The sequence below is a fragment of the Dipodomys ordii genome, unplaced genomic scaffold (genome assembly GCF_000151885.1).
Source record: "Dipodomys ordii isolate 6190 unplaced genomic scaffold, Dord_2.0 Scaffold19, whole genome shotgun sequence".
Taxonomy (NCBI): Eukaryota; Metazoa; Chordata; class Mammalia; order Rodentia; family Heteromyidae; genus Dipodomys; species Dipodomys ordii.
Genome location: NW_012267235.1, coordinates 15,248,028 through 15,272,416, shown reverse-complemented (window position 1 = coordinate 15,272,416; position 24,389 = coordinate 15,248,028). Strand labels below are relative to the sequence as shown.

At 49.4% G+C, this 24,389-nt stretch overlaps 1 protein-coding gene across 1 annotated transcript in view; it reads left to right on the top strand.

The window, feature by feature from the left end:
• The window catches only part of Spns2 (spinster homolog 2 (Drosophila)), a 40,277-nt gene that overhangs the window by 8,836 nt on the left and 7,052 nt on the right, over positions 1-24,389 (top strand). The window contains exons 2-3 of the mRNA XM_013013351.1: positions 6,419-6,484; positions 19,050-19,186. Coding sequence (XP_012868805.1) covers positions 19,067-19,186 — 120 coding nt within the window. The 5' untranslated portion in view covers positions 6,419-6,484; positions 19,050-19,066. The remainder of the gene's footprint in view (positions 1-6,418; positions 6,485-19,049; positions 19,187-24,389) is intronic.

Sequence of the window (24,389 nt, the reverse complement as noted above, 5' to 3'; positions counted from 1 at the left end):
GAGGAGGCTACAATGCTTGATAAGAAATGTACTCATTATCTTGCCCATGTAATTGTAACCCCTCTGTACAGTATTTTCACAATAAAAAATATATTTTAAAAACCCACTTTGCAACCATAGGAAGCAAAACCAAGCCATCATTTCAGAGGAGGACACTGGCTCAGAAAGATTGAGTAGTTTGCCTAGGATCACACAGCAGGGGATGTGGAAAGTCAGGATGCGAACCTAGATGATCTGGTTCTGAAGCCCAGGATCCTGAGAATTCAACTAAGTTCATTTCTGTTCTGTGAGAATCTGTGACAGGATGAAGGTGGGTCATAGTGTCTGAGCTGGGGTTGGGGGTGGGGGACAAGTTTGAGGGCCAGGTTGTCCTTTACAGTGAAGCAGGCAGGAAGAAATCTCAAAGTTGGGCTCCTGAGGTCAGCATGGGCTTTCTCCTACCCTGGAGTCCTGGTATCTGGAGCTGACTCCTGGAGGGGTGCCAGCAGTGATGGGGGCTCCCTGTGAGTATCTGGGGAAGCTGGTTGGGCAAGTAAGAGCCACAAGCTGTCCAGCTTTGGGGTTTCTTGAGGTGACAAGCCCAGAGGGAGTACTTGGTAGATGAGGCCTGTGATCTGGGCCCAGAGCTTGACAGGTTGAAGGATTGTGTCAGGTAGAAATGGGCATTCCAGGAGGAGGATGCAGGGCTGTGCCTGATGTGGAATCCTGCAGGCTGTGCCGGGCAAGTCAGAGGAGGCTCTAACACCAGGCTGGTGGCTTTGTCACCAGCATAGATTCTTGGGTTTCTCCTATGGGGAAGATGATTCTGTAGCTCTGGGAGGAGCAAGGAGGCTGTATTTTTTTTAAATCAGTTGTGGGAGGGGGCGGGGGGAGGCTGGGAAGGGATATGAAGGGTAAACCAAAGGAGGAGGCTGCAATGCTTGGTAAGAAATGTACGCATTATCCTGCCCATGTAATTGTAACCCCTCTGTACAGTATGTTCACAAATAAAAAATAAACAAATAAAAAAAATAAGTCAGTTGTGGGAGTTGAACTCAGGAACTGGGCTCTGTCCCTGAGCTCTTTTGCTCAAGGCTAGTGCTCTACCACTATGAGCCACAGCTCCACTTTTGGTTTTCTGGTGGTTAATTGGAGATAAGAATCTCATGGACTTTCTTGCCTGGGCTGGCTTTGAACTGTGATTCTCAGATCTCAGCTTCCTGAGTAGCTATGATTACAGGTGTGAGCCACAGCCCCTCAGAAGGCTGTATTTTTTATTTATTTATTTATTGTTTGGGGTCCGGTTGTGGGGCCTGAACTCTGGGCCTGGGCGCTGTCCCTCAGCTCTTCAGCTCAAGGCTAGCATGCTACCACCACTTGAGCCATAGTACCACTTCTGGCTTTTTTTCCCTGCTTATGTGGTGCTGAGGAATCAAACCCAGGGCCTCATGCATGCAAGGCAAGCACTCTACCACTGAGCCACCTTCCCAGCCCCAAAAGGCTGTATTTTAATAGCTCTCTGGGGTGACTGGGGATCTCAGGCAGTCTTTTCTTGTACCTGGGAAGAAGCAGAGGTCCAGGGAGGTAGTCATGGCTGGTGGCAGAAGCTCTTCCCAGAGCTCAGGCCATGTGTGTGTGTGCATGGATGGGTGTATATGTGTGCATGGGTGTGACTATGTGAGCACATATGTAGGTATGTGTGGGTGTATGTCTATGCCTGTCTAAACGTGCAAGTGCATGCATGTGTTAGTATGTACATGCATGTTAGTATGTGCTGGTGGGTGTAAGTGTGTACAGATGTGTCTGGTGGTTTGTGAGGGTGTGCAGACATTCTTAAGTGTGATCATGTGCGTAGGCATGTGTGAGGGTGCCTGTGTTTGCCTATGTGCAAGTGTGTGTGTGCATGCATGTTAGAGACTGTGTGTGTGAGTGTTATGGGACCTGGCTGAATTATGAGAGCCTTGTGGCTGAAGTCTAGCCTTTCCTTAGATAGCGGTGGGCCACCTGTGCAGTGAGTGACCACTGTCAAAGCCAATAGTGTGTGGTGAACACACAGTCCACCTCAGTACTTACCTTGTGTACTGGTGGTCAGGTACTGAAGCCAGGGCTGGGTCAGTGCTTGGTGAGGAAGACCTAGGGGAGTCTGAGCATGGCTGGAGATGATGCCACAAGGCCACAGCTTAGCTGTGGCCATGACTTCTGTATAGCTCCCACTCAGAACCACAAAACCACTTGGAAATGGTTAAGTGCTTGTTGAAGAGTGGGCTGCACAGTGGGCTGCAGAGGCTGGGACACTGGAGAAGAGTCTGAGCCTATTCCTGAGGCTGAGGGAGGCAAGGAGGGACTCATACTGACTTCTAGGAGCTTGGCTTGGGGGTTGCAGTGATGTTCCTCAGGGAGGGAGGACCACATGGGAACTTCTGGGAGGAGGGCCCGGGAGGTTTGGAGCCAGAGAGAGGAGAGAGGTGTCAGGAAGAGATGGAGATGAGGAAAAGGGAGGCAGGAGGAGGAGCACTGGCTGAGCTGGGATGAGGCAGGTGTGACTGCCATGTGGAAGATATGCAAAGGCCGGCATTAGCGGGCACCTGCTCAGTGCAAGGGCCCTGTCAGGTTTTGAACCTCAGACAAGAGAACAAGAACCCTGGGGGCTAGTTTAGGGTACAAGTGTTTGTGAGTAGGTGAGAAATTTCAGGGTTTCCTCTTACTCCAGAATATGCTCTTGGGAGAATGGGAGACAAGGACACTGTGGCCAGAGGACCATTCTAGCTGTGGATTTGGAGCAACTGTCTGCAGTGGTTGGAATGGCTGGGGTGGCTCTCAGGTTGGAGCCCCACCTTGCATGCCCCAGGGCTGGTAGGACCAAGGGGGTAGTTTGGCCTTAGCTGTGGGAAGCTGCTCCTAGGCGGGAGGCCCGTCCTGTGACCCACCAAACCTCAGCCTCCAGGAAAGAGGCTAAAAATAAGGCTGTGGTAAAAAAAAAAAAAAAAAAAAGGGAGGGTTGTGTGTGCACCCAAGCCAGGGGGAGCCTAGAGGAAAATGTGAGGCGACCGGCTGAGCTGCTGTGACACACGCTTCCCCTGCCAACGGCCTGTGGGATCCTATTCTCCTGTGGCTATGGCTCCTTCCGGGCCCAGAAAAGGGCAAGCAAGCCCAAAAAGGCCCTGATGGAGCTGACCTTGGACCTCTGGGCCTGCAGAAGCTCTCTCTCTGGGAAGGTTCTTCCTAGCCTCTCCCTGGTGCTCTGGGGCCTTGCACCTAAGACTGGGCTCCAGCTGGGGCACCGGGGAAGGGGGTCCAAAGCTTCCTGTATCCGCCCGGTTTGAGAGCCCAGAAGTTCCAGGTGTCTTGGATGTTAACTGGACGTGGAAAAATGTTTCTCTGCCTTAATAGGAGCTCTATGTGGCCAAGGAAGAGGCAGAGGCCTGGGGCTGGGCCTGGAAGATCATTGGATGGGGTCACCTACCTGGCTTGTGATGGCATCTAAAGTGGGGGCACAGCCTGGAGATGGTGTCCTCACTTCTAGGCCAGTGCTGTCTCAGGTGGGGTATCAGAGCCGATTTGCTGGGAAGGACACGCAGCAGGTGTCCACTGCAGATGCTATTGCTTATTTGTTGTGTGTGGGCCCCACATTTGGACAAGGAAGCCATGCATATATGGTGCTCCATGGAGGAACTGGACTTGCTTATCCTTGTTATTCTCAAACCTGGTTATCAGATCTTACCTCCAGACCCTAATGTGCTGAACAACAAAGTGCTGGCATCTTGGAAACTTGGTTTCTTTTCTTTTTCTTTCTTTCCTTTCCTTTTTTAAAAAAGTAAATAAGAACACTCAGTATTTAAAAATAATAATAATTAGCGCTGGGATGGTGGCTCAGCAGTAGAGTGCTTGCCTTGCATGCATGAAGCCCTGGGTTCGATTCCTCAGCACCACATATGCAGAAAAGGCCAGAAGTGGAGCTGTGGCTCAAGTGGTAGAGTGCTAGCCTTGAGTTGACAAGCTGAGGGACAGCGCCCAGGCCCAGAGTTCAAGTCCCACAACTGACAAAAAAGATTATTAATAATAATATAATAATAATCATTTTTGTTTATGTGGTACTGAGGACTCAAGCCCTCATGCCTCATGCATGCTTACCACTAAGCCATACTCCTAGACCCTCTTTTTCTTTTTTGTGTCAGTACTGGGGTTTGAACTCAGGGCCTGGATGCTATCTGTTAGATTTTCCACTCAAGGTTGGCACTCTACCACTTGAGCCACAACTCTGCCTCCGGCTTGTTTGGGAGATAAGAGTCTTATGAATTTTTCTTTCTGGGTTGACTTCAAACCTTGAGAGTCAGATTTAGGTCTCTTGAAAAACTAGGATTACAGGTGTGGCCATCAGTGCCTGGCTTAGCCTTGGTTTCTTCATATGTAAAATGGGGGTGATGATCATGAGCACCAACACTCAGAGCAAGGTGGAAATGCAGTCCACTGGGCTTCACTGTGTCCAGAGCTTAGCAGAAAGTGATAGCAGTGAGTCCCAGGAGCTCAGGGTCATACCACTATGTGTCTTCCTAACCCAGTTTGGGACAAATGTTGAACTCAAGGTGGATAAGGAAAGTAGGGCACTGATTTATGAGGTTAGTGTGAGGGAGGAAATCTGGGAAGACCTCTTAGAAGAGGAGGCATTGGAACTAGTTCTGAAAGGAGTGACAGGGATCAGCCTGGCCAGTCAATCAATGCCAAATAGGAGGGGAAGTATATGTGGAATCAGGTGTGCCTAGGTGGTTTGGGGCCTGGTGGGTGGGATGGAGGGGTGGCATCTGAGACTTGAAGGATTTTGGCACCAGGGAGCTGTAGGTGGCTGTGCCTGAGAGAGGGGCCCGGAGGATAGGCCCACTCCCACCCCAACAAAACAGGAAGTGGGTTTGGATTGCTCCCCAGGCCTGGGCCCCTCCATGTTGCTCTTAGGCACATGTGGGCACTGGCCCGAGGCTGGGTCTGGACAGGGCAGGGACCTACTTGCAGGCTCAGTCCTACTACAGGGAAGAGAAGGAAAGGGGAGGCAGGGAGGGGAGAGGAGGGAAGGGCCTTCACCCTCAAGGCAAGGCCACCACCCCATTAGGTCCTGGTTGTTAAGTCATTAAGTGGATTCACCACACAGCCTCTTCATTAGGGTAATTATGGCGAATGAGATCAGGGCATGAACAGTGAGGAGGCTGCTTCCTCTGGGCTGTCAAGCTGGCAGAATATCAGCCAGGCCTGGACCTGGAGATCACTAGGGTTTGAGAAGGATCTTGACATGTGGCCCTCACCACCCTTCCTTCAGTGTTCCTGCTTCAGCTGCCAGCCAGGCTCTGACCAGTGCTTGGGGACTTCCCTGCTTCCACCTCCCTAGGTGTGGTTAACTCCTGTGCCTCAGTTTCCTTATCTGTCACTAAGGCTAGATGAGGATTAAAGGAACTGAAACCAAGCAATGTAAACCACCATCATTTTCATTGCTGCCATAGACCTTCAGGAGGCCCAGGGCATGGAGGGCTTCCAAGAACAAGGCACTATCTCTGCCTTCTTGCTCCCCTGCTCCTTCTCCAGTGGATGTATCAGGGTCTCTAGCCAGAATGGTCTTACTGTCCTCAGAAACTGGCTGAAGGGAAGTCTGGGCTGGCAAGTCTACACGTCATGCTCACCCAGGAGTCCAGGCTGTGAGGTAGAGGTGGAGGAGTTGGGGATTCTTTGGGTCTCAATGCCACAGCTCTGTCTATCCATCCGTCTAGGTGTCTCATTGTCCCTGTGATGGTTAGGGCCTCATGGGAGCAGACATGTTCAAGAGAACAGCATGGGCATTGACCACTTCCCTCTACATCCTACCTCCTGCGACTGAGAACTGCTAGTGTGTGTGTGCCTGCACGTGCCTGTGTGTGTGCCTGTGTGTGTGTGTGTGTGTGTGCGCATGTGGTCAGGGGGAGGCAGGGCTCCATGTGAGAGGCCACAAGCATCCTCTTCCCTCTCCCTGCCAGAGGGCTTCCTCACAGCGGGCAGTCACTATAGCTGCTCTCTGGGCTGCCGGCTTCCTGGCTCCATGATGACAAGGCCCAGGTATCTGGTACCAGGTTGCTCAGGTACCAGGATCTCATCCAGGGCTGGTCTACAGGTGGGCAGGAGGCCAGACTTGACAGACAGGAGCAGGGGAAGGGGATCACAGGAAAGCCTTACCTGGTTTCATACATCAGACCCTTGTAATGGCTGAAGGATGGGCCCCTGGCCCTAGGAGGGGCTTAAGGGCCCTAGTAGAGCAGGAAGGAAGCCTGAGGGCTGAGGGCTGAGGAGTTATATAGATGGGGCCATGCTGGGTTCAGCAAGGTAGGCTGCAGGGCTGGGTTAGGACTGAGGGAAGTCTGGGGGATGGGGTGGTGGGTTCCCAGGTATCAGACATTGCAATAAGCACCCTTTGTTTCCCCCTCAGGCGTCCTCCTGGACATCCAGCAGCACTTTGGAGTCAAGGATCGTGGCGCGGGCCTGCTGCAGTCAGGTGAGGCCCACTCCCACCCCAACAACAACTCTTGCCTAGGTGCTGCTTCTGCTCCTCAGTTCTCAACCTCCACAGGTCTCTCTTCCCTGTCCAGACTCCTAGAGGGTGTTCAGGCAGTGCCTCTGAACCCCACTACCCACCCACAAACAGCGCTACTTTTCTGAGTTTTGTCTTCTTTTCCTATAAATCAAAACTCACAGTCAGGAGCTGGTGGCTCATGACTATAAGCCTAGCTACTTCAGGGAGATTGAGATCTGAGGATCAAAGTCAGCGTGGGCAGGAACTCTTCTCCAATTAACCACTAAAAATGTGAGAAATGGAGCTGTGGCTCAAGTCGTAGAGCACTAGTGTTGAGCAATAAAGCTAAGGAAGGACAGTGCCCAGGTGTGAGTTTAAGTCCTAGCACACACACACACACACACATGAGTAACATTATAGAACCAGTGCCCAGACCCACCACCAAGCTCAAGAAGGCAGCTCCTTACTTTATTGAGATGAGCAATGCCAACTGAGCTTCAGCGATCCCACTGCCACCACCCTCTGTTCTTTCCATGTCTGTCAATACCAGATGTCACCTCCTAAGTGGCAAGAGGAAGCTCTGCCTGGTCAGTCCCTCGGGGAGCTTGAGAACCTGAGTCTCCTACTCTGTACTGTACTCTGGAGTCTCAGCCTTCCAGTAGGCTATTGGGCTGTAGCAACAAGCTGGGGGGGGGGCATGTGGAAGGTCACTGAGAAGTGGCCACACCTCCTCTCTTTCTCTGGGGAAAGACCATGTCTTACTGTCCCTTCCCACCCACCCAGGGCTTGGTCACTCTGTCTATGGCCATGTGATCACCCAGGTCAACTTGGGCTTAGTAAAGACGCAGTACAGTGTACACTTTCAGGGCTGGAGGCAGGGCGTCTAGTCTTAGCTTGCCTGAGTCTCTGGGCCCTTGGCTTTAGAGTCCATCTGGCTGTGAGCCGTGGTCAGTCTGATGTGTGGGAGCTCTCTAGTTTATGAACCCTTCTTCCTCCTCTGCTGTCCTGGGAGGGAGGGGGTAGAACCTGCCTGACCTGTCTAGGTGGCATTCCATATGCACAATGCCTCCCTGTGCTCATGTAAGGAATGTAGCAGCTTCTCTACAGCCCCCCATCTGTAGCTCTCAGATGGGGTCTTTGGGCTTAGAGTGGATATGCAGGCTCAGCGCTCAGTCCTCAGTTGTAAGTCTTGCTGAACTAGGATAGGACAACGCTGTGTGGTCTATTATCCTCCATGGATGACTAGGTCACCTGTTCTGGCAGATGTCATTTTGTACCAGGCCATGAGCCCAGACCCCTCCCTGCCCCTTCCTGGGCCTCTTTGGCTGGGCTGCTTTGAAAAGTGGGAGGGAGGGCTGGCTGCAAGTGGGGTCCCCAGTCCAGGTATCTTGGGTGCCTCCAGCCTCCTGGCTCTGTACACAGTGACCACCACTTATTGGAAGGACAGGGGTTCAGCCAGATGGGAACATAGGAGGGAATTGCTGCCCAGCTGGTTAAAAAAAGGCAGCGGGGGGGGGGGGGAGGTAAGGGAAGGCTGGCCACTCAGGCCTGCCCCACCAGGCCCCAGAGTCACTGAGAACATGGCAGAGCCTCATTCCTTCTGACAGCTTTACTGAGTGATCTGGAGGGTGGTGCCTGGGCCTCTTTCATTCCCCCCCGCCCTGGCTTCACCCTGCACATGGCAAGCCAGCTGCCTCCAGGGAGAGGGGACATCAGTTCCAGGTCAGGTGTAGGGTTTACATTCTGGTCCCCACTGTGATAGACCTGCAGTGGCTTCTTGGCTTGTGAGGGAGGAGTCATGCAATCCCACCTCTTCCTGGCCACTGTTTCTGGCCACAGCATCAGCCCACTTGATTCCTCCAGCAACCTCCCAGAATCTCTTTGCTAGCCCCGCTTGCTGGAAGATAAAGGTCAAGAGAGGGAAATGACTTGGTAATATCTCATGGGGAGAGTGGCAGGGTTGGAACCCAGGCCTCTGCATAGCACCTGCAGGGGCTGGCATCTCAGGGTCCCCATAGAGGTACCTCTGAGCTATGATGAGCATCCCTAGCATTTTCAAAGCCTGTGCATCCTCACCCCATGGTCCTGACCCCTCCCACCCACCTGTGGCGCATTTTGGATGGCTTCTCTATGTCCTTGCTCCTTCCTTCAGCCATCTGAGCCAAGAAAACAGTTGAGCTAAACCAGGAAATGATTCAGTGGGCAACGGGGCAAGTCACCTAATTGGCCTGTGCCGCAGGTACCTGTCTCTTCCCCAAGCCTGATAAGGTCGGAGCCAGGTGCAGGGCGCCAGCCAGGTGTTGGTGCTTGCCCAGATCAAAGAGCCAGGGCTGAGAATGGCTCCTGAGAATCTGTGGGTACTCGGGGCTGCTGGGCTGTGTATGTGGAGGGGTTCATGTGAGTGAGTGAGAGGCCTGGGCCTGCCTTGCATTCTCCCACTGAGACTAGAGTACAGTTGGTTTGTGAAGGTCCAGACTCCTGTCTGTGCCCCCCCCCAGCACCTCTGTGACCACCCACTGCATAATGCCAGCCCCTGGGGCCTCTTTCCATTTGGGAAAGCCCATCCTCCACATTAAAGTAGCAGCTGCCATTGAGCCTAATGCTTGGCAGGTGCTGGGCTGGGTTCTGCAGATGTTCTGTCCCTGCCCTTTAGGTGGAGTCCCTTTGTCAGTGGGAGCAGAAAATGGATCATCCAGTTGCTTTGACACAGCACAGGGCTGTGGGTTCCTGGATGGGTGGCAGAGAGTGTTATACCTAGCTCTGATGGCAGCAGGTGGAAAAGGCTTCTTTGAGGAACTTAGGAGACTTTAAGAATGAGTTAGAGCTGGGTGCCGGCAGCTCATGCCTGTAATACTACCTACTAAGGAGGCTGAGCCATCTGAGGATGGTAACCAGCCTGGGCAGGAAAGTCCACGAGACTCTTACCTACAGTTAACCACTCAAAAGCCAGAAGTATAGCTGTGGCTCAAATGGTAGAGTGCTGGCCTTGAGTGAAAAAAAAAACAACACAAAACTCAGGACAGGCCCTGAGTTCAAGTCCCAGTACCAGCTGGGACAGGGGGGAGGGGGAGGGAAAGAATGAGTGAGGTCGTTTGTTAACAGCAAAGACTGCTAGTTAGCTTGTCAGATTGAGTAGATGTGAGAAAATCTCCTCCCTCCCTGCAAGCTAGATAAAATAGGCCAAGGAAACATGTTTAAATTACATAGCTGAACTTGAAAGCTAAAGCTAAAAGGGAGATTGCCAGGTGCCAGGAGCAAAAATTTGGAGTCAAAAGCTGGGGTCATGGTGTTCAGGGATTGGATATTAGTCCTGGACTATAACTAGACACATTTTTGTGGACAATTTTATAAAAGATAATTTCATTGTTATTATTAGGGTTATATACAGAGGGCTTACAGTTTTATAAGTCAGGTAATGAATACATTTCTTTTTTGGATAGTGTCAGCCCTTCCTTTGCTTTCTTCCAGTTTTATGGAATGTTTTAACCACGCATGAAAGTAGAATGGTATAACACACTTCCTATGTTTATTTCCCAACTTATCACAGTGTCCTTGGTCTGAGGCATTTTCACTCTGAAGCCTGAACAGTAAGGCTGGACTCAGTTTCCCCAGCCGAGACAAGCTCCTTGAGCCAAGCTGTTCCTGGGCTGCTGGGTGGCTTTGTTGGTAGAACTTCCTTTCATAGATGGCCATTCCCTCCCTGCTTCTAGTGCTATCTACTTACAGGTCTGGGATGCCACTCCTTTCCCATGGAGGCCGTGTGTCTCCAGGGAGGCCAGCCTAGTCAAATCCCAGGCTGCTCTTTAGACAAGCCTTCAATGACTCAGAGCCTGCATGGGACATGGTGACAGTTCCCCTAACAAACAAACTCAGATGCAACATTAATAACACACCTAAGCCTGGTGCCAGTGGCTCACACCTATAATCCTAGCTACTTAGAAAGCTGAGCTTTGAAGCTTTCAGTTCAAAGACAGCTCAAGCAGGAAAGTCTGAGAGAATCTTATTTCGAATTAACAAAAACAAACAAACAAACAAAAAACAGAAGTAGAGCTGTGGTTCTAGTGGTAGATTGCCAGCCTTGAGCAAAAAATTCAGGGACAGTGCCCAGGCCCTCAGTCAAGTCCCAGGATTGGCACCCACACACAGAATAGTACACACAGCTGGAGTAGGAGGTAGTTCAGTGGTAGAGGATTTGCCTAGTATAGGATCTGAGTCGGATTCCAAAACTACAACAAAAACAATAAATAAAGTAAATTGGGTGCCAATGGCTCATGACTATAATTCTAACCACTTAGGAGCTGAGATCTGAGGATTTCAGTTTGAAGGCAGCCTGGAAAGAAAAGTGAGACTATTATCTCCAATTAGCCAGCAAGAAGCTGCAAGTAGAAGTGTAGCTCAAGTGGTAGAGTGCCAGCCTTCAGTGGAAAAGGCAAGGGTGAATGTCTAAGCTCTTGAGTTCAAGTCCCAATACTAGCATACAAAATCAATAAGATAAAATAAAAATAAAGTACATGGGAAACTCGTCATTGTGAGAAGCAATCAGCTGGCCCCAAGAACAACCTGAAAAACTAGAGACTAGATCCTTTCTTTATGTTAATGTTAATGGGGTTTGAATTCAGAGCCTCTAGCTTTCTAGTCCAGCCTTCTATTTACTACTTGAGCCACAACAATGTCCCTTAAAGGGATTTCCTTCCCCCAATCCTGGGGCTTAAACTCCTAGGCCTGGGCACTGTCTCAGCTTCTTTTGCTAACACTCTATCACTTGAGCCACAGTGCCACTTCCAGCTTTTTCTGTTTATGTGATACTGAGGAATTGAACCCAGGGCTTCATGTGTGCTAGGTAAGCACTCTACCACTAAGCCACATTCCCAGTCCCCTTAAAGGGATTTTAAAATCATATATGCTTAGTTTTTCAAAGCATAGTATTTGTAAGACAAAACTAGCACATTACAAAAAAAAAGAACAGGGACATGTTTAAGTTCAATAATCCTTGAAGTGAACAACTTAGGTATTAAGCTAAAAAATAACCATTAGAAGAAATAATGGGTAGACTAGATCTAGTTGAAGAGATTGGAAGATGGGTCTGAGGAAGGGCAGTGAGATCTAAGACTGTTTGTCCCCCTGCTCGGCTTTGTGACTGGTGGTCCTGCCTCCATGCACTGGCCTCTGGGGAGAGTGGGAGGAGTTTGCAGGCAGGTATTAGGTCTCTAGGTGTTTGTCTTAGGGCACTGGGCCACTGGTGAAGGTGTGGGAAGACAACAGGTCCATATAAGATATTTGTATCGGGATGTTCACTCTGGAGATGGCAAAGGAGGCTGGACTACTCAAACCAGGATTTGTGGGGTCATGAGGAAGTGTCAGGATGAGGTAGGAGAGCAAGGGAAGAGTAGGGACAGAGGAAGAGCCAGCTCAGATCAAAACCAGACAGAATCTCTGCTTTGGAGCTGGGTCTCCTGGTCTTGCTCCCTACTACCCTCTTGGCCAGCTTAGTGACAGCTTCTGCTTTGCAGACTAGGGTTCCATGGTGAGGCTGGCAAGCCTGTAGCTGTCCTCCCCATGGTTTGGAGGGGTCAGTGCAGGCTTTACTTCCCAAGCAGGGATGAAACAGAAGGCAGTGTGAGTCTTCCTGCTAGGGGTTTGAGCACAGGGGCTTTCAGGACCTAAGGAGCCATCTGCCATCTGCCCTAGGTCCTCCCGTCAGTTAGGCTGACCCTTGAATGGCAGAGTCTGACCTCTGTCTGGCTCACGCCTGACTGAGCATCCTCCTTGTCTATGGGCTGTAGAAGGTGGCAGTGGCGCAGCTGGAGTCTGGGCTTCATAAAACCAGCCCTGATGGAGCTCAGGCTAGGCAGGGAGAGTGCAGCTCTGTGGCCACAGATGGGGGCCCAGGGCTCCCCTAGTTCTGCTCCTTCCCTCTCCTGTACCAGAGCAACCTTCTAGGGTCACACAGGCCTTATGTGTGGTGAGGGTGGCACCCTGCATGGGTAGGGCTGGGACTGCTGTCAGGATATCAGGCCCCAGTGGCGGCTGCTCTGGGATCTGGACCCCATCAATAGTTCAGGCAAGGCTTCCAAGCTTGCCGCCTGTTCTAGTGATGGAATCTGACCCCTAGCCTATGCTAGGTAAGTGCTCTCCCACTGAGCTATACCTGCAGAACTTTTTAATTTTATTTACTTTGTTAGCCAATCTGGTCTCCAGCTTACAGTCCTCCTGCCTTAGTCTCCCCTTTATGGTGATTACAGGTATTTGCTACCATGTCCAGCAGCCCTATCTCTGACAGACTCTTGGCAGCCCTTTCAAAGAGAAAACGAAGCTTGGAGTCCAAGTTCCTGCTATTTAGGGTGGCTCAATTCTTCCTACCTGCCTAGCCTCCCTGCCCTGCCCTGCCCCTCAGCCTGGCTCCCTGCCCTGCAGCCATTGTTCCAGACCTGTGGGCTCAGCACACGTGAGCTGGTTGGGGCTGCTCCCCACCCCCACCCAGGATGTCCCCGAGCACACGGAAACTGCTGGGAAAGCCACCCCTTCCAACATCGAGGCTGGCAGGGCAGCTGCTCTAGGGCCAGAAAGCTCTCCTCCCACAAAGAGCACGGGGCTGGGGCTGGCGTGGAGGGCCGGGGAAGCTTCCAGCCTGGACTAGACTTTATTTCCAGTCTAGCTAGCTGCCTGCTGCTGGGTGAGCCTCTGCATCTCTGCTGTGTCCATCATCCCTATCAGACTTGGTTCACACCTCAGGTCTTTGCTATGCTATTCCCTCTGCAGGACCACTTCTCTTCCAATACCCTGGCAAATGGTGGTCAGGCCCTTCTGCTGGCTAGTGGTTCCCCAGAGGGCCAGGAGGATTTTTTTGACAGTTCTGGGTCTTGAATTTAGGGCCTGAATGCTACTCCTGAGATTTTGTGCTCAGAGCTAGCACATTGGAGCCACAGCTCCACTTCTGGCTTTTGGTGATTGATTGATTGATTGATTGGAGATAAGAATCTGACCAACTTGCCTGCCTGGGCTGGCTTCAAATCTCAGTCCTCAGATTTCAGCCTCCTGGGTAGCTGGGGTTACAGATGTGAGTTCTGGGGCTCTGGCAGGGCTCTCCTTGTCTGTCCTTGCTAGGGATGGGGAATGAAGCTGCAAAGATGGCTCCTGTCTCCCACTTGGCCTTGGATTCTTTGTCTTCAAAGGAAAGAAATGAGCAGCAAGTGGTCCAGGGTGCCCAGCCTGGATCATTGCATCATCTGGGGCAAGTTTCTTCACTTCTTGGGGCCTCCTTGGTCCCAGCTGTAAAAAGGGGACTCAAATGATAGGGCACAGGTACATGGTGACCTTGGCCAAGCTGGAGGAGGGGAGAGAAGCTAGGAGAGGAGCCCCAGGAGCTCCTCAATAAGCAGATAGAAAGCCTGAGGTCAAGAGCTAGCTGCTTCATGATGCTGGAGGGTGGGGATGGAGCAGAATAGCCAGTCAAGTCTAGAGTCACCTGCCTTCAGTTCTCTCTAGCCACCAGTGGGTGCTTTTCCAAGTGTTCCTTCTTGCTGGGGGAAAACAGAACATAAGGACCTCTGGTCCTTAGAGTCCAGTCTCCCTTTGTGGCCTTCTCATGCCACTATCCCTCCATCTCTTTGCTTGCCCCAGCACCCCATGGACTATGAGAACATTGACTGGGACCTTTCCCCTTCCCAGCTTTGCAGCCTGTGCTATGATTTAGAGCAAAGACTCTGGAGTCAGCTGAAGTGGGGGGTTACGTTCAGCCACACACTTGCTGTGTGATATCATTTCCTCTAGCCTCTATTCTCTCCTCTGATAGATGAAGATAATATGACATCAACTGAGTTAAACACTGGCTATGTGAAGGGTACACAAGTGCACCCCTGGGCCTGCCCTACAATAAATGATCCAACCATGGCAGCTGGATTTAGCAATAGGTATTAGGTCTCATTAACCATTGTACATCAGCACTTAAGATTTCAAGTTTATATTTTAGTATGTGTTATTGATTTTACAGACAGAAGACCCTTGGTACTGAACTGATGGATATATGGGTCCAGGGAGACCACTGCTGAGACCAGGCATGCAAACAGGCATGGAGCTCAATACTGTTCTGTAGAAGCTTGATTTATTTTCCCCCAAATGCCACCCAATTCCACTTAAAATATGCATCTTGCTAGGTGCTCGTGGCTCACGTCCATAATCTTGTCTACTCCAGAAGCTGAGATCTGAGAATCTTGGTTCAAAGCTAGCCCAGGCAGACAAACCCAAGAGAATCTTATCTCCAATTAACTAGCAAAAAAGCTGGAAGTGGAGGTGTGGCTCAAGTGGTAGAGCACCAGCCTTGAGTGAAAAAGCCAAAAGAGAGCTTGAGGCCCTCACTTCAAACCCCAGAACTAGCACAAAGAAGGAAGGAAGGAAGGAAGGAAAAAGAATGGAACAAATTTCAATGTGACTTTTTGGACTGCGATCTGAATTCAGAACCTGAGTTCTAGCTCCAGCAAAAATAAGTATAAATAAAAGATATGCATTCTTTCAATAAATCTCAGATTTTCACTTTGTCACGTATATTATGTATATTTTATGGCTTGGGAGGATTATCATAAAATTTTTTGTGCCACTCCTAGAGCTTGAACCACATCCCTTAGCTTTTTCTACTCAAGGTTAAGGTTCTACCACTTGAGCTACCTCTGTACTTCAAGGGTTTTGGTGGCTGGGGATAGAGCCTCTTCATGGGACTGTCCTGCCTGGACTGGCTTTGAACTCTGATCCTCAGGTTTCAGCCTTCTGAGTATCTAGGGTTTACAGGTATAAGCTACTGGTGCTTTGCTCTCCTTGGCTTTAGTTTTGGTTCTAGATTCCAGCAACATATTCTGTTTTTTGTTCCAATAAGTATTTCAATAAGATGAGCACAATAAGTTAATTACCATAGCCTTTTACCTTGCTTTTGGGGTGCATTTACTTTTGTGGTGTGTGTGCATGCATGTGTGTGAGGTGTGTGTGTGTGTGTGTGTGTTACTCACACTCTGGCAATTATGGCAGGTGTTCTACCATTGAGCCCTGCCCCAGCCCTACCTTTTGAGAGGCAGATTTTCACAAAATTAAGGAGAGAACTACTCAGCAGATCATACAACGATGCAAACGCAGCTGACAAAGATTTCTCTATAGCAACTGAAACTGTAATTCACGCGCAGGAATTTAAGTGTTTTGTTTTGACATTTCTTTGGATTTTTAAAAATTTATTATTTTTGGTTGCACTGACTCAAAACTGTATGTGATAAACTCATACAAAAAGTTATCGGCATGGTAAACTTCTGCCCTAAGCTTTGCCATCGCCACCCCTGGGGAATCTCCCTTTACCATCCTGGCAAGATTTGGTCAGTGTGCCATGCCAGTTCCCCAGCCTTTCAGCCCTTTCAGTTGGGCAACCTGTGGATGGAACTGCTGCTTTGCCAGACAGGGGCCGTCTCCTGACTCCTTCTGTCCACTCCCCACATACCATGGAGACAGAGAAAACAATCTGCCCTCTTCCTCTAGCATATGTAAGTCCTGCCCATATCCTGACCTGATCTCCCAGGACTGGCCTGGGAGGCAGGTCCAACAGGAAAACATTCTGTTTCTAGATGTGAGGAAATAATATCTGCCTTGGCTAATGTAAACAAAGGCCCAGTGTTGACCAGGCTGACTGCTGTAGGGCAGGGCCTGGCATAAAGTGCCTTCCCCCGAAACAGCTCATCTGGCACTGAGAGCCACCCAGGGGAGCTACTATTTTTATCTTTTCATTTTAAGATGAGGAAGTTGGTGAGCTGGCACTGGCTCACGCTGGTTCGTGAGAGTCAATTGTTAAGGGTTTCATGAATTGTGTGAGCTGCTTGCTAGATACAACCATTGTTCAAAATGAAATTATGTAAACTTATAATTAAATGACATTTAAAAATGGTAATGAATACCCAAGAATGATCTCTTCCTAGTTATTTCCCCATGTTTAGTGATTATCTATGTTCTTAAGGTTAATTGGTTATTTATTTATTTATTTATTTTTGGTCAGTCATGGGGCTTGAACTCTGGTCCGGGGCGCTGTCCCTCAGCTCTTCAGCTCAAGGCACTCTAGAACCACAGCACCACTTCCAGTTTTCTGGTGATTAATTGGAGATAAGAGTCTCATGGACTTTCCGCCCGGCCTGGCTTTGAACCATGATCCTTAGCTCTCAGGCTCCTGAGTAGCTAGGATGACAGACGTGAGCCACCAGCACCCAGCTTTGGTTATTTTATCTTAATGGTAGAAACTCTCTTCCCCACTGTCAGCACCTTCTAGTTGATGATTGGCTGTCATCATGGTGGGTGTGGTTGTGCCAAGGAGATGGGCAATGCCAGCCTCTGCCCCTTTTCCAGAGAGCCTGTTGTTACTCATTTGTCACCATACTACTGAATCTGAGCCATACCGAGGTTTTTACTCGATGAAGGTCATAGAGCTGCGTTTGAACCTAGGCAAGAGGATCTCTGAAGCCCATTGGTACATCTCTATGCTGATTCTTCCTAAGAGCCCAAGTCACATATGCCATTCCTCTCGACACACTTGTGTGAGGATAACAGAGAGATGGTCACATTCCTGCACCCTCATCCCAGGGGTCTGCCTAGCCCTTTCCTGCCCATTTGCCTCCCTCTCTCCTTCCCTTCCTCCAGCTTCTCAGCTTTTTCAGGTAAAGGACTAAGGAAAGGCCAGCACTGGTGGGTCATGCCTGTAATCCTAGTTACTCAGGAGGCTGAGATCTAAGAACCAAGGTGATTCTTTTCTCCCATTAACTAGCAAAAGCTAGAAGCGGTTCAAGTGGTAGAGCGCCAGCCTTGAGTATAAAAGCTAAGGGACAGAGTGAAGTCTTGAGAAAAAGTCCCAGTACCAGCACAAAAACAAAGGAGTAGGAGGGCTGCTGAGCCACACACCTGTGTGGCCTAGCCATTGAAGGCCCGTGATTGGTGGCTTGTCTACTCACCTGGCCTTTGACTGCTTGTGTCAGCTGTGGAACTGTAACTGGAGGAAGGGGCGTGCCCTGCTGTGTGATTGAGGTCTAGCTAGCCTTGCTCTGGCTCTTTAATCACACCTGGGGCCCTAAAACTTTCCCAGCACTGACAGAGGCCTCCTGTGAAGTCCTCTAAAACCTACTGCTCTCTGGTTCTGGAAGAACAAAACCAGGTCATGCCACTCCTTTGCATGGCAACCTTTTACCCCATTCCTCGGCAGCCAGGCCAGTCACAGGGGGCCCCAAGGTCCCACCCCTCACCCCACAACCAGATCACACACAACTTTTCCTTAGTTCCACTGCTTCAACCATGTTGGCTGCCTTGTTGTCCCTCAAATATGCCTGCCTCAGGGCCTCTGCACTTGCTCTTCTTGCCTGATATTCATATCAGAATAATTTGTTTCCTTACTTTCTTCTGGTCTTTGCTGAAATGTCACTCTCTCTGACTCTTTTATGTAAAATTGTAACATCTGTATGCTCTCCCTCTTATGCATGCATGCACGCACACACGATTTTGTATCGCTTCTGGTTCTGCCATTTTTTCCTGCTTAGCACTTATTGCCTCTATATATATGTCACCAACATATGCTATGTTTTCATTTATTTATTTATTTACTGGCGGTCATGGAGCCTGAACTCTGGGCCTGGATACTTCCCTCAGCTCTTCAGCTCAAGGCTAGCGCTCTACCACTTCAGCCACAGCACCACTTCTAACTTTTTCTGCTTATGTGGTGCTGAGGAATCAAACCCAGGGATTCATGCATGCAAGGCAAGCACTCTACCACTGAGCCACCTTCCCAGTCCCATATGCTATGTTTTTATGTTATTTGTTTATGGTCTGTTTCTCCTCACTTGATTGATAGCTCTGAGAATGAAGAAATTTTGTCTGTTTAGTTCAGTGATATATTTCATCATCAGATTTTATCATTGTCATTTGTTGAGTGGATGGATGACAAATGTATGAGTGAATGAATGAACAAATGCATGGCTGAGTGACTGACTGAAGGAGTGAATGAATGAGTGACAGAGTTTAACCATCAGGAAAGCCTCTGTGGCCTCTGTTGTGATTCCACTGCCCTGATTTGCTGAAGTTCCTTGAGGGCAAGAGATTTACCTCAGGGTGCAAAGAGAGCCACGTGACAAAACATAAGGAACAGAGGCTCTGTCATCCAATGGACAAATTATCGCCTTCAGTGCTTACCAGTCACTTGTGCTCTCTGAGTGTGTCTTCATCTCTGAGGGGCATGACGGGTGAGAAGCTACTCAGGATACTACAGTGGGCTCTGCCATTACTCTTGATGTTTGGGGGTTCACCATCAGCAAACAAGCTGAACAGGCACCAAAGGGATGGAATCACTCTCCCCACCACCAACCCTAAGCCAGTTGTGCCCCTCTGTTGGGCACAGCCCACTGAGGCTGCCTTCCCTGGTCTGTATCCTCAGCCCCCACTTCAGGACTGGCTTTCTCTCATGGGTACTTGGATCAAGTCAGTATGGGTGGGTAGGCCTGGCCCAAAGAACCCTGGGCCTCCTTCTAGCTCTCCTCTTTCTGCACAGTGTTCATCTGCAGCTTCATGGTGGCCGCCCCTATCTTTGGCTACCTGGGTGACCGCTTCAACAGGAAGGTGATCCTCAGCTGCGGCATTTTCTTCTGGTCGGCAGTCACCTTCTCTAGCTCCTTCATCCCTCAGCAGGTAAGGCCTGAGTCCCTGCTACCCCACATCCATCCCTGTTCCTTGCCTATCAGATAGGTAGCGGGTCCATGTTCTAGGTGGAAGATTTTGGCTCCATAGCTTGAAACCTAGCAGTGCCTCCCCAGTGCAAGCAGCGGGACCTCTGCCATGTATTGTTAATTCAATCCTGCAGATATAGGGCCTCTCCACACTGACCCTGCTCGAGGCCTCGCAGCCCCAAGTGCCACCCAGGAACCATGTCTCCAGTCCTTTTTGTGCTGGTCATTTTAAGATAGGGTCTTGCTTCCTGCTCCAGCACATACCGGACCATGATCTACCTATATTAGACTTCTGATGATAGCTTGGATGATGAGCATGTGCCAACACACACAGATTCTTCTATTAAGATGAGAATCTCAAAGATTCAGCCGAGGTTAGCCTTGAACTATGATTCTCCCATTCTCAGCCTCCCAAGTCGCCAGGATTATAGGCATGAGCGACTGGTACCTGGCTGAGTTTGCTCTTTGGTAAGCAGCTCATTCTGTGCATGCAAGATTCAGGAAGGCAAGTGTCAGCTCAATATAAAGGTGTTTCACAACTGTTCTTGGGGAACAGGAGAGGGTGGTGGGCAGCGCTGTGCCCTCCTCCCCCACTCCCCTACTGTGTCTCATGTTGAGGAGAGGAAAAGGCATTAAGATACGGACTTGACTGTATCACTTTCTATTTCTGAATAAATGTTTGTTGTTCCGAAAAAAAAAAAAAAAGGTGTTTCACCCTCACTTCTGGCAGTCCTGGACTTAAACATCCCACTTTGTTGGCTGTTCAGCCTTGTGACCTGGGGACATCTACTCCAACTCTCTGAGCCTATCTTTTGTGTGTGTGTGTGTGCGCACACACACACACACGTGTGCATGCCTGCATACCAGTATTGGGGCTTGAACTTAGGGTCTTGCACTCTTGCTTGGCATTTTATATTCAAGGCTGGTGTTCTACTGATGGAGTCATACTTCTACTTCTGGCTTTTTGCTGGTTAATTGGAGATGAGTCTCATGGACTTTTCTTCACAGGCTGATTTGAGAAACGATTCTCAGATCTCAGCCTTCTGAGTAGCTAGGATCACAGGCATGAGCCACCAGCACTTGGCTTTCCTCATCAATGTAAATTGGAATAAGCTGGACACCTGGGGCTCACGCCTATGATCCTAGCTACTCGGGAGGCTGATACCTGAGGATCATTGTTCAAAGCTAGCTATGCCAAAAAAGTCCATGAGTCTCTTCTCCAATTAACCATCAAAAAGCCAGAAGTGAAACTGTGGCTTAAGTGGTAGAAGTCTAGCCTTGAGTGAAAAACTTCAGGAACAGTGTCCTGGCCCTGTGTTCAAGCCTCAGGACTAGCGTGCGTGTGCGTGCACACACACACACACACACACACACACACACACACACACACACGTGCCCTGGCCCTGTGTTCAAGCCCCAGGACTAACACACACACACACACACACACACACACACACACAGAAATGGAAATGGAAATGGGGACAAAGTTCTCAGGCTTGAAGCGCTCCTGTGAGAAGCAGCTGAGCTAGTAAATATTCACATCCCGGATCATGACAAGTGTTCACCAAATCTTCCCTTTCAGTTTTTTCCTTTCAAAGAGGAGCTACATTGCCTTGTGAGGGTAATGAGCTTCCCATTGCTGGGAGTGTTCAAGCAGAGGTGGAAAATCACATGACAGCTATTAGAGAAAGAGATGAAAGAAGGAAGGGAGGCATGAAGAGTGCTGGGAGTGAGGTGAGGATGCTGTGGCCAGAGGAAAGGCAGGGACCAGGTCACAGAGGGCCTCAAGTACTAGATTAGAAGTGAGGATTTCTTTCTGGGTCAGAGCTGAACCCTGGAAGAATTTGAAGAAGGATGGCAGGATCAGATATGCTGATGGAAGGGAAGGCAGAGAGAACTGGCAGTTTCACAGGGAACAGCTTTGCTTCATGGCAGGGGGATGGTGGAGTGTCAGACCCAAGACAGATCCAGGGCCAGTGCCAGGTAGAGCCTCGTGGCCACAGTAAAAGCCTGAGCTAGAAGCTGGTAGGCCACCCTGGGCCTTGTCCTGGCCTTGGCCTTGGCCTGGAAGCTGCTCCGGGGCTGACCATAGATCCAGGCCTGTGATACCAGGCTTTGCCCCTATGAGTTGAGTTGGGGAGCGCAGAGGAGCAGAGACAGAAAGAGAATCAGATCACTCCCAGTTCTTCTGTGAATTCATTGCTATCAGTCTGAGTCCCATAGGGATTGTTGGTGGACCTTGGCAATGGGATTCTGAAGTTAATTTGGCAGAGAAAAAGCTCAGGAACAGCCAAGAACAATGTGAAAAACAATGAAGGGGGAAGGCTTTCCTATCAGTTATCAAAATAACTGCTATTCTTTCTCTCTCCTCACGCTTTTATTAGCATACATTAGTTGTACAAGGGGATTTCATTGTGATGTTTCTACGTAGACATATAATGTGCCTCATCAACCTAGCCCCCTTCATCTCTTCATCTTCTTCCCAAGAAGATGATTTCAACAGGTTTTATTTCTGTTTTCATGTAGCAGATCAAGTACTTGGACTATATTCATTCTCATGCACACTTTCCATTGCCTTCCCCTCAAAACAACAGCTGTTGTAATGAATGCTGCCAAGGGCTAGACTAACAGATATATGCAGTTGAGTCCTGGTGTCTACTGGGAACTATGGAGGGTGAAAGTTGCACCTAAAACAGTGCTTCAGAGAGAACACGAATCACTCATCTGGCTAGAGAATAAGTTTGGGCTGGGTGCTGGTGGCTTATATGTATAATCCCAGTTATTTAAGTGGGCTAAAAACTGAAGATTGAGCTGGGCACCGGTGGTTCATACCTGTAATCCTAGCTACTCAGGAGGCTGAGATCTGAGGATTGTGGTTCAAAGCCAGCCTGGGTAGGAAAGTCCATGACACTCTTATCTCCAATTAACCACCAGAAAACTGAAAGTGGCATGCTATGGCTCAAGTGGTAGAGCACTCATCTTGAGCTGAAGTGCTCAGGGACAGTACCCAGACCCAGAGTTTAAGCCCATGACAAAAAAAAAAAAGATTGAGGTTCAAAGCCAGACAAAGCAGAAAAGTCTGTGAGACTCAGCTCCAGTTAACCAGCAAAAAGCCAGAAGTAGATGTGTGGCTTGAGTGGTAGAATGCCAGCCCTGAGCATAAAAGCCAAGTGAGTAGTAGTTCAAGGCCGTAAGACCTGCACATAACACAACAACAACTACAAAGAAAATAAGTTTGGTCTGTATTCTCTGCAGAATGAACTCCAGAGAAAGGGGAAAGGAAAGGGAAAGCAAGCTCTGGAAATCCAGAGCTATAAATCAACAAGAAAAAGACAAATAAGCTGGTGGGGAAAAAATGAGTCAAGGATAGTTACAGGCTATTGCAGAAGATACCCAAATGGCCAATAAATGTAGGAAGTGATGGCTCAGCCTCTCTAGTAATCAGGGAAATGCAAATTAAAACAACAATGAGATACCATTTCACACCCATCAGATTGGCAACAATTAAAAAGGCCGACAATACAAGTGTTAGTACAGCTGTGGAGAATCCCTGACTGGGCTGCTGTGGGGAGTGTAAATTACTAGACTCCTCTGGAGAGCAGAATGGCAAGAAACTGTAAAATTCTCATTGTGTCCCGCATGGCCTAGCCTTCCACTTGCAGGAATACAGCCAAGAGAGAAACTCCAGCTTGTGGTTGCCTGTGGACAAGGATGCTCACTGCAAGACAGTGCTAGGAAAAAGAGGGACAATCAAATGACTGCCACAGGGCCCATGCAGAGAAATGGAGTGTTGTTCATACTGAGAGATGCTGGATAGCAGAAGAATGATGAGAGCTGCACTACCTAGCACTCGTGAATGAGTCTCATAAGAAGGAGGAAAAAGCAAGGATAAGAGCATGAGTTGGTCCCTCTTCTGTTCATTTGATCCAAGCACACAGAAGACATTAAACAAGTCAGGTGCCAGTAGTGGCTTATGCCTATAATCCTAACTACTCAGGAGGCTGAAATCTGAGGATTGCAGCTCAAGCCAACATGAGCAGGAAAGCCCAAGAGAGTCTTATCTCCACTCAACCCCCAAAACTCAGAAGTAGAGGTGTGTGGCTCAAGTAGTATACTGTCAGCCTTGAGTGAAAAGGCTAAGGGACAGCACCTAGGCCCTGAGTTCAAGGCCGAGTGCCAGCACCTACACACCAAAGACACTAAGCATTATCTAAGCAGAGATGGTGCTGTGTTAAGTCTACAGTAGACTGGAGGGGGTGGGGCGCTATGGGAGGAGTGGGAACAGAGAAGACCTTCTGCCTGCTGGTGCTGAGAATGATTGCTGCATCTCTACTATTCTTTCTAAAAAAATAATAGAATACTCCAGGAATGGAGTAGGCCTTCTTGAACAAGATATTAGGGGGAAATGAACAGTTATGTTTTCTTGAGTCTCCCTTAGCTTTTTCATTCATATCTAGCAATTTACCTTTTCCAGATTTTTGCTGGAAGTTAATTGAGTACAAGACTCTCCTGCCACCCTCTCCCCCACCCCCCCACACACAGTGGCTTTGAACTGGGATCCTCAGATCTCAACCGCCTGAGTAGCTAGGACTACAGGTGTGAGCACTCATCACACCTGGCTCAAAATGAACAGATTTGACAGCGTCAAATTCAAACCATCAGGAAGCTTGTGAATGGTAAAAGCCTCCATAAACAAAGTAGAAAAATGACAGAAAATACCAGTGCTTCAGATAACAAAGGCTCCACCGCTGAACTATAGAGAAAGCTAATATAATCCAATACAAAAAAAGACAACCGAACAGAACAATAGGCAGTGGCTGTAGGCAGAAGATTCCCCAGGAAAAGAAACACTTCAGGAGCCAGGGAGGGCAAGGGGGGTCAAGATGGAAGGCCAGCACTGCCACCAAAGTGACAGCTAGGAGCTAGATGGGCAACTAGAGAGAGTGCATGGGGACACCCTGGGGAGGACTAGATGTGGGTGATGCTTGGCCGGATGGGTGGTCAGGGTGGGGCGGGGAATGATGGCCAGGCTGTGTTCTCAGGCCCTGGGCAGCTGGAGGGCCTGATGGGGCAGGTCCACATCAAAGGGGAGGACCACCAACAGCTGGCAGAGTTCCACACCTCCCTGCTGCTCAGCTGGCTTTGTCCTTGCTGTGCCCATGGGG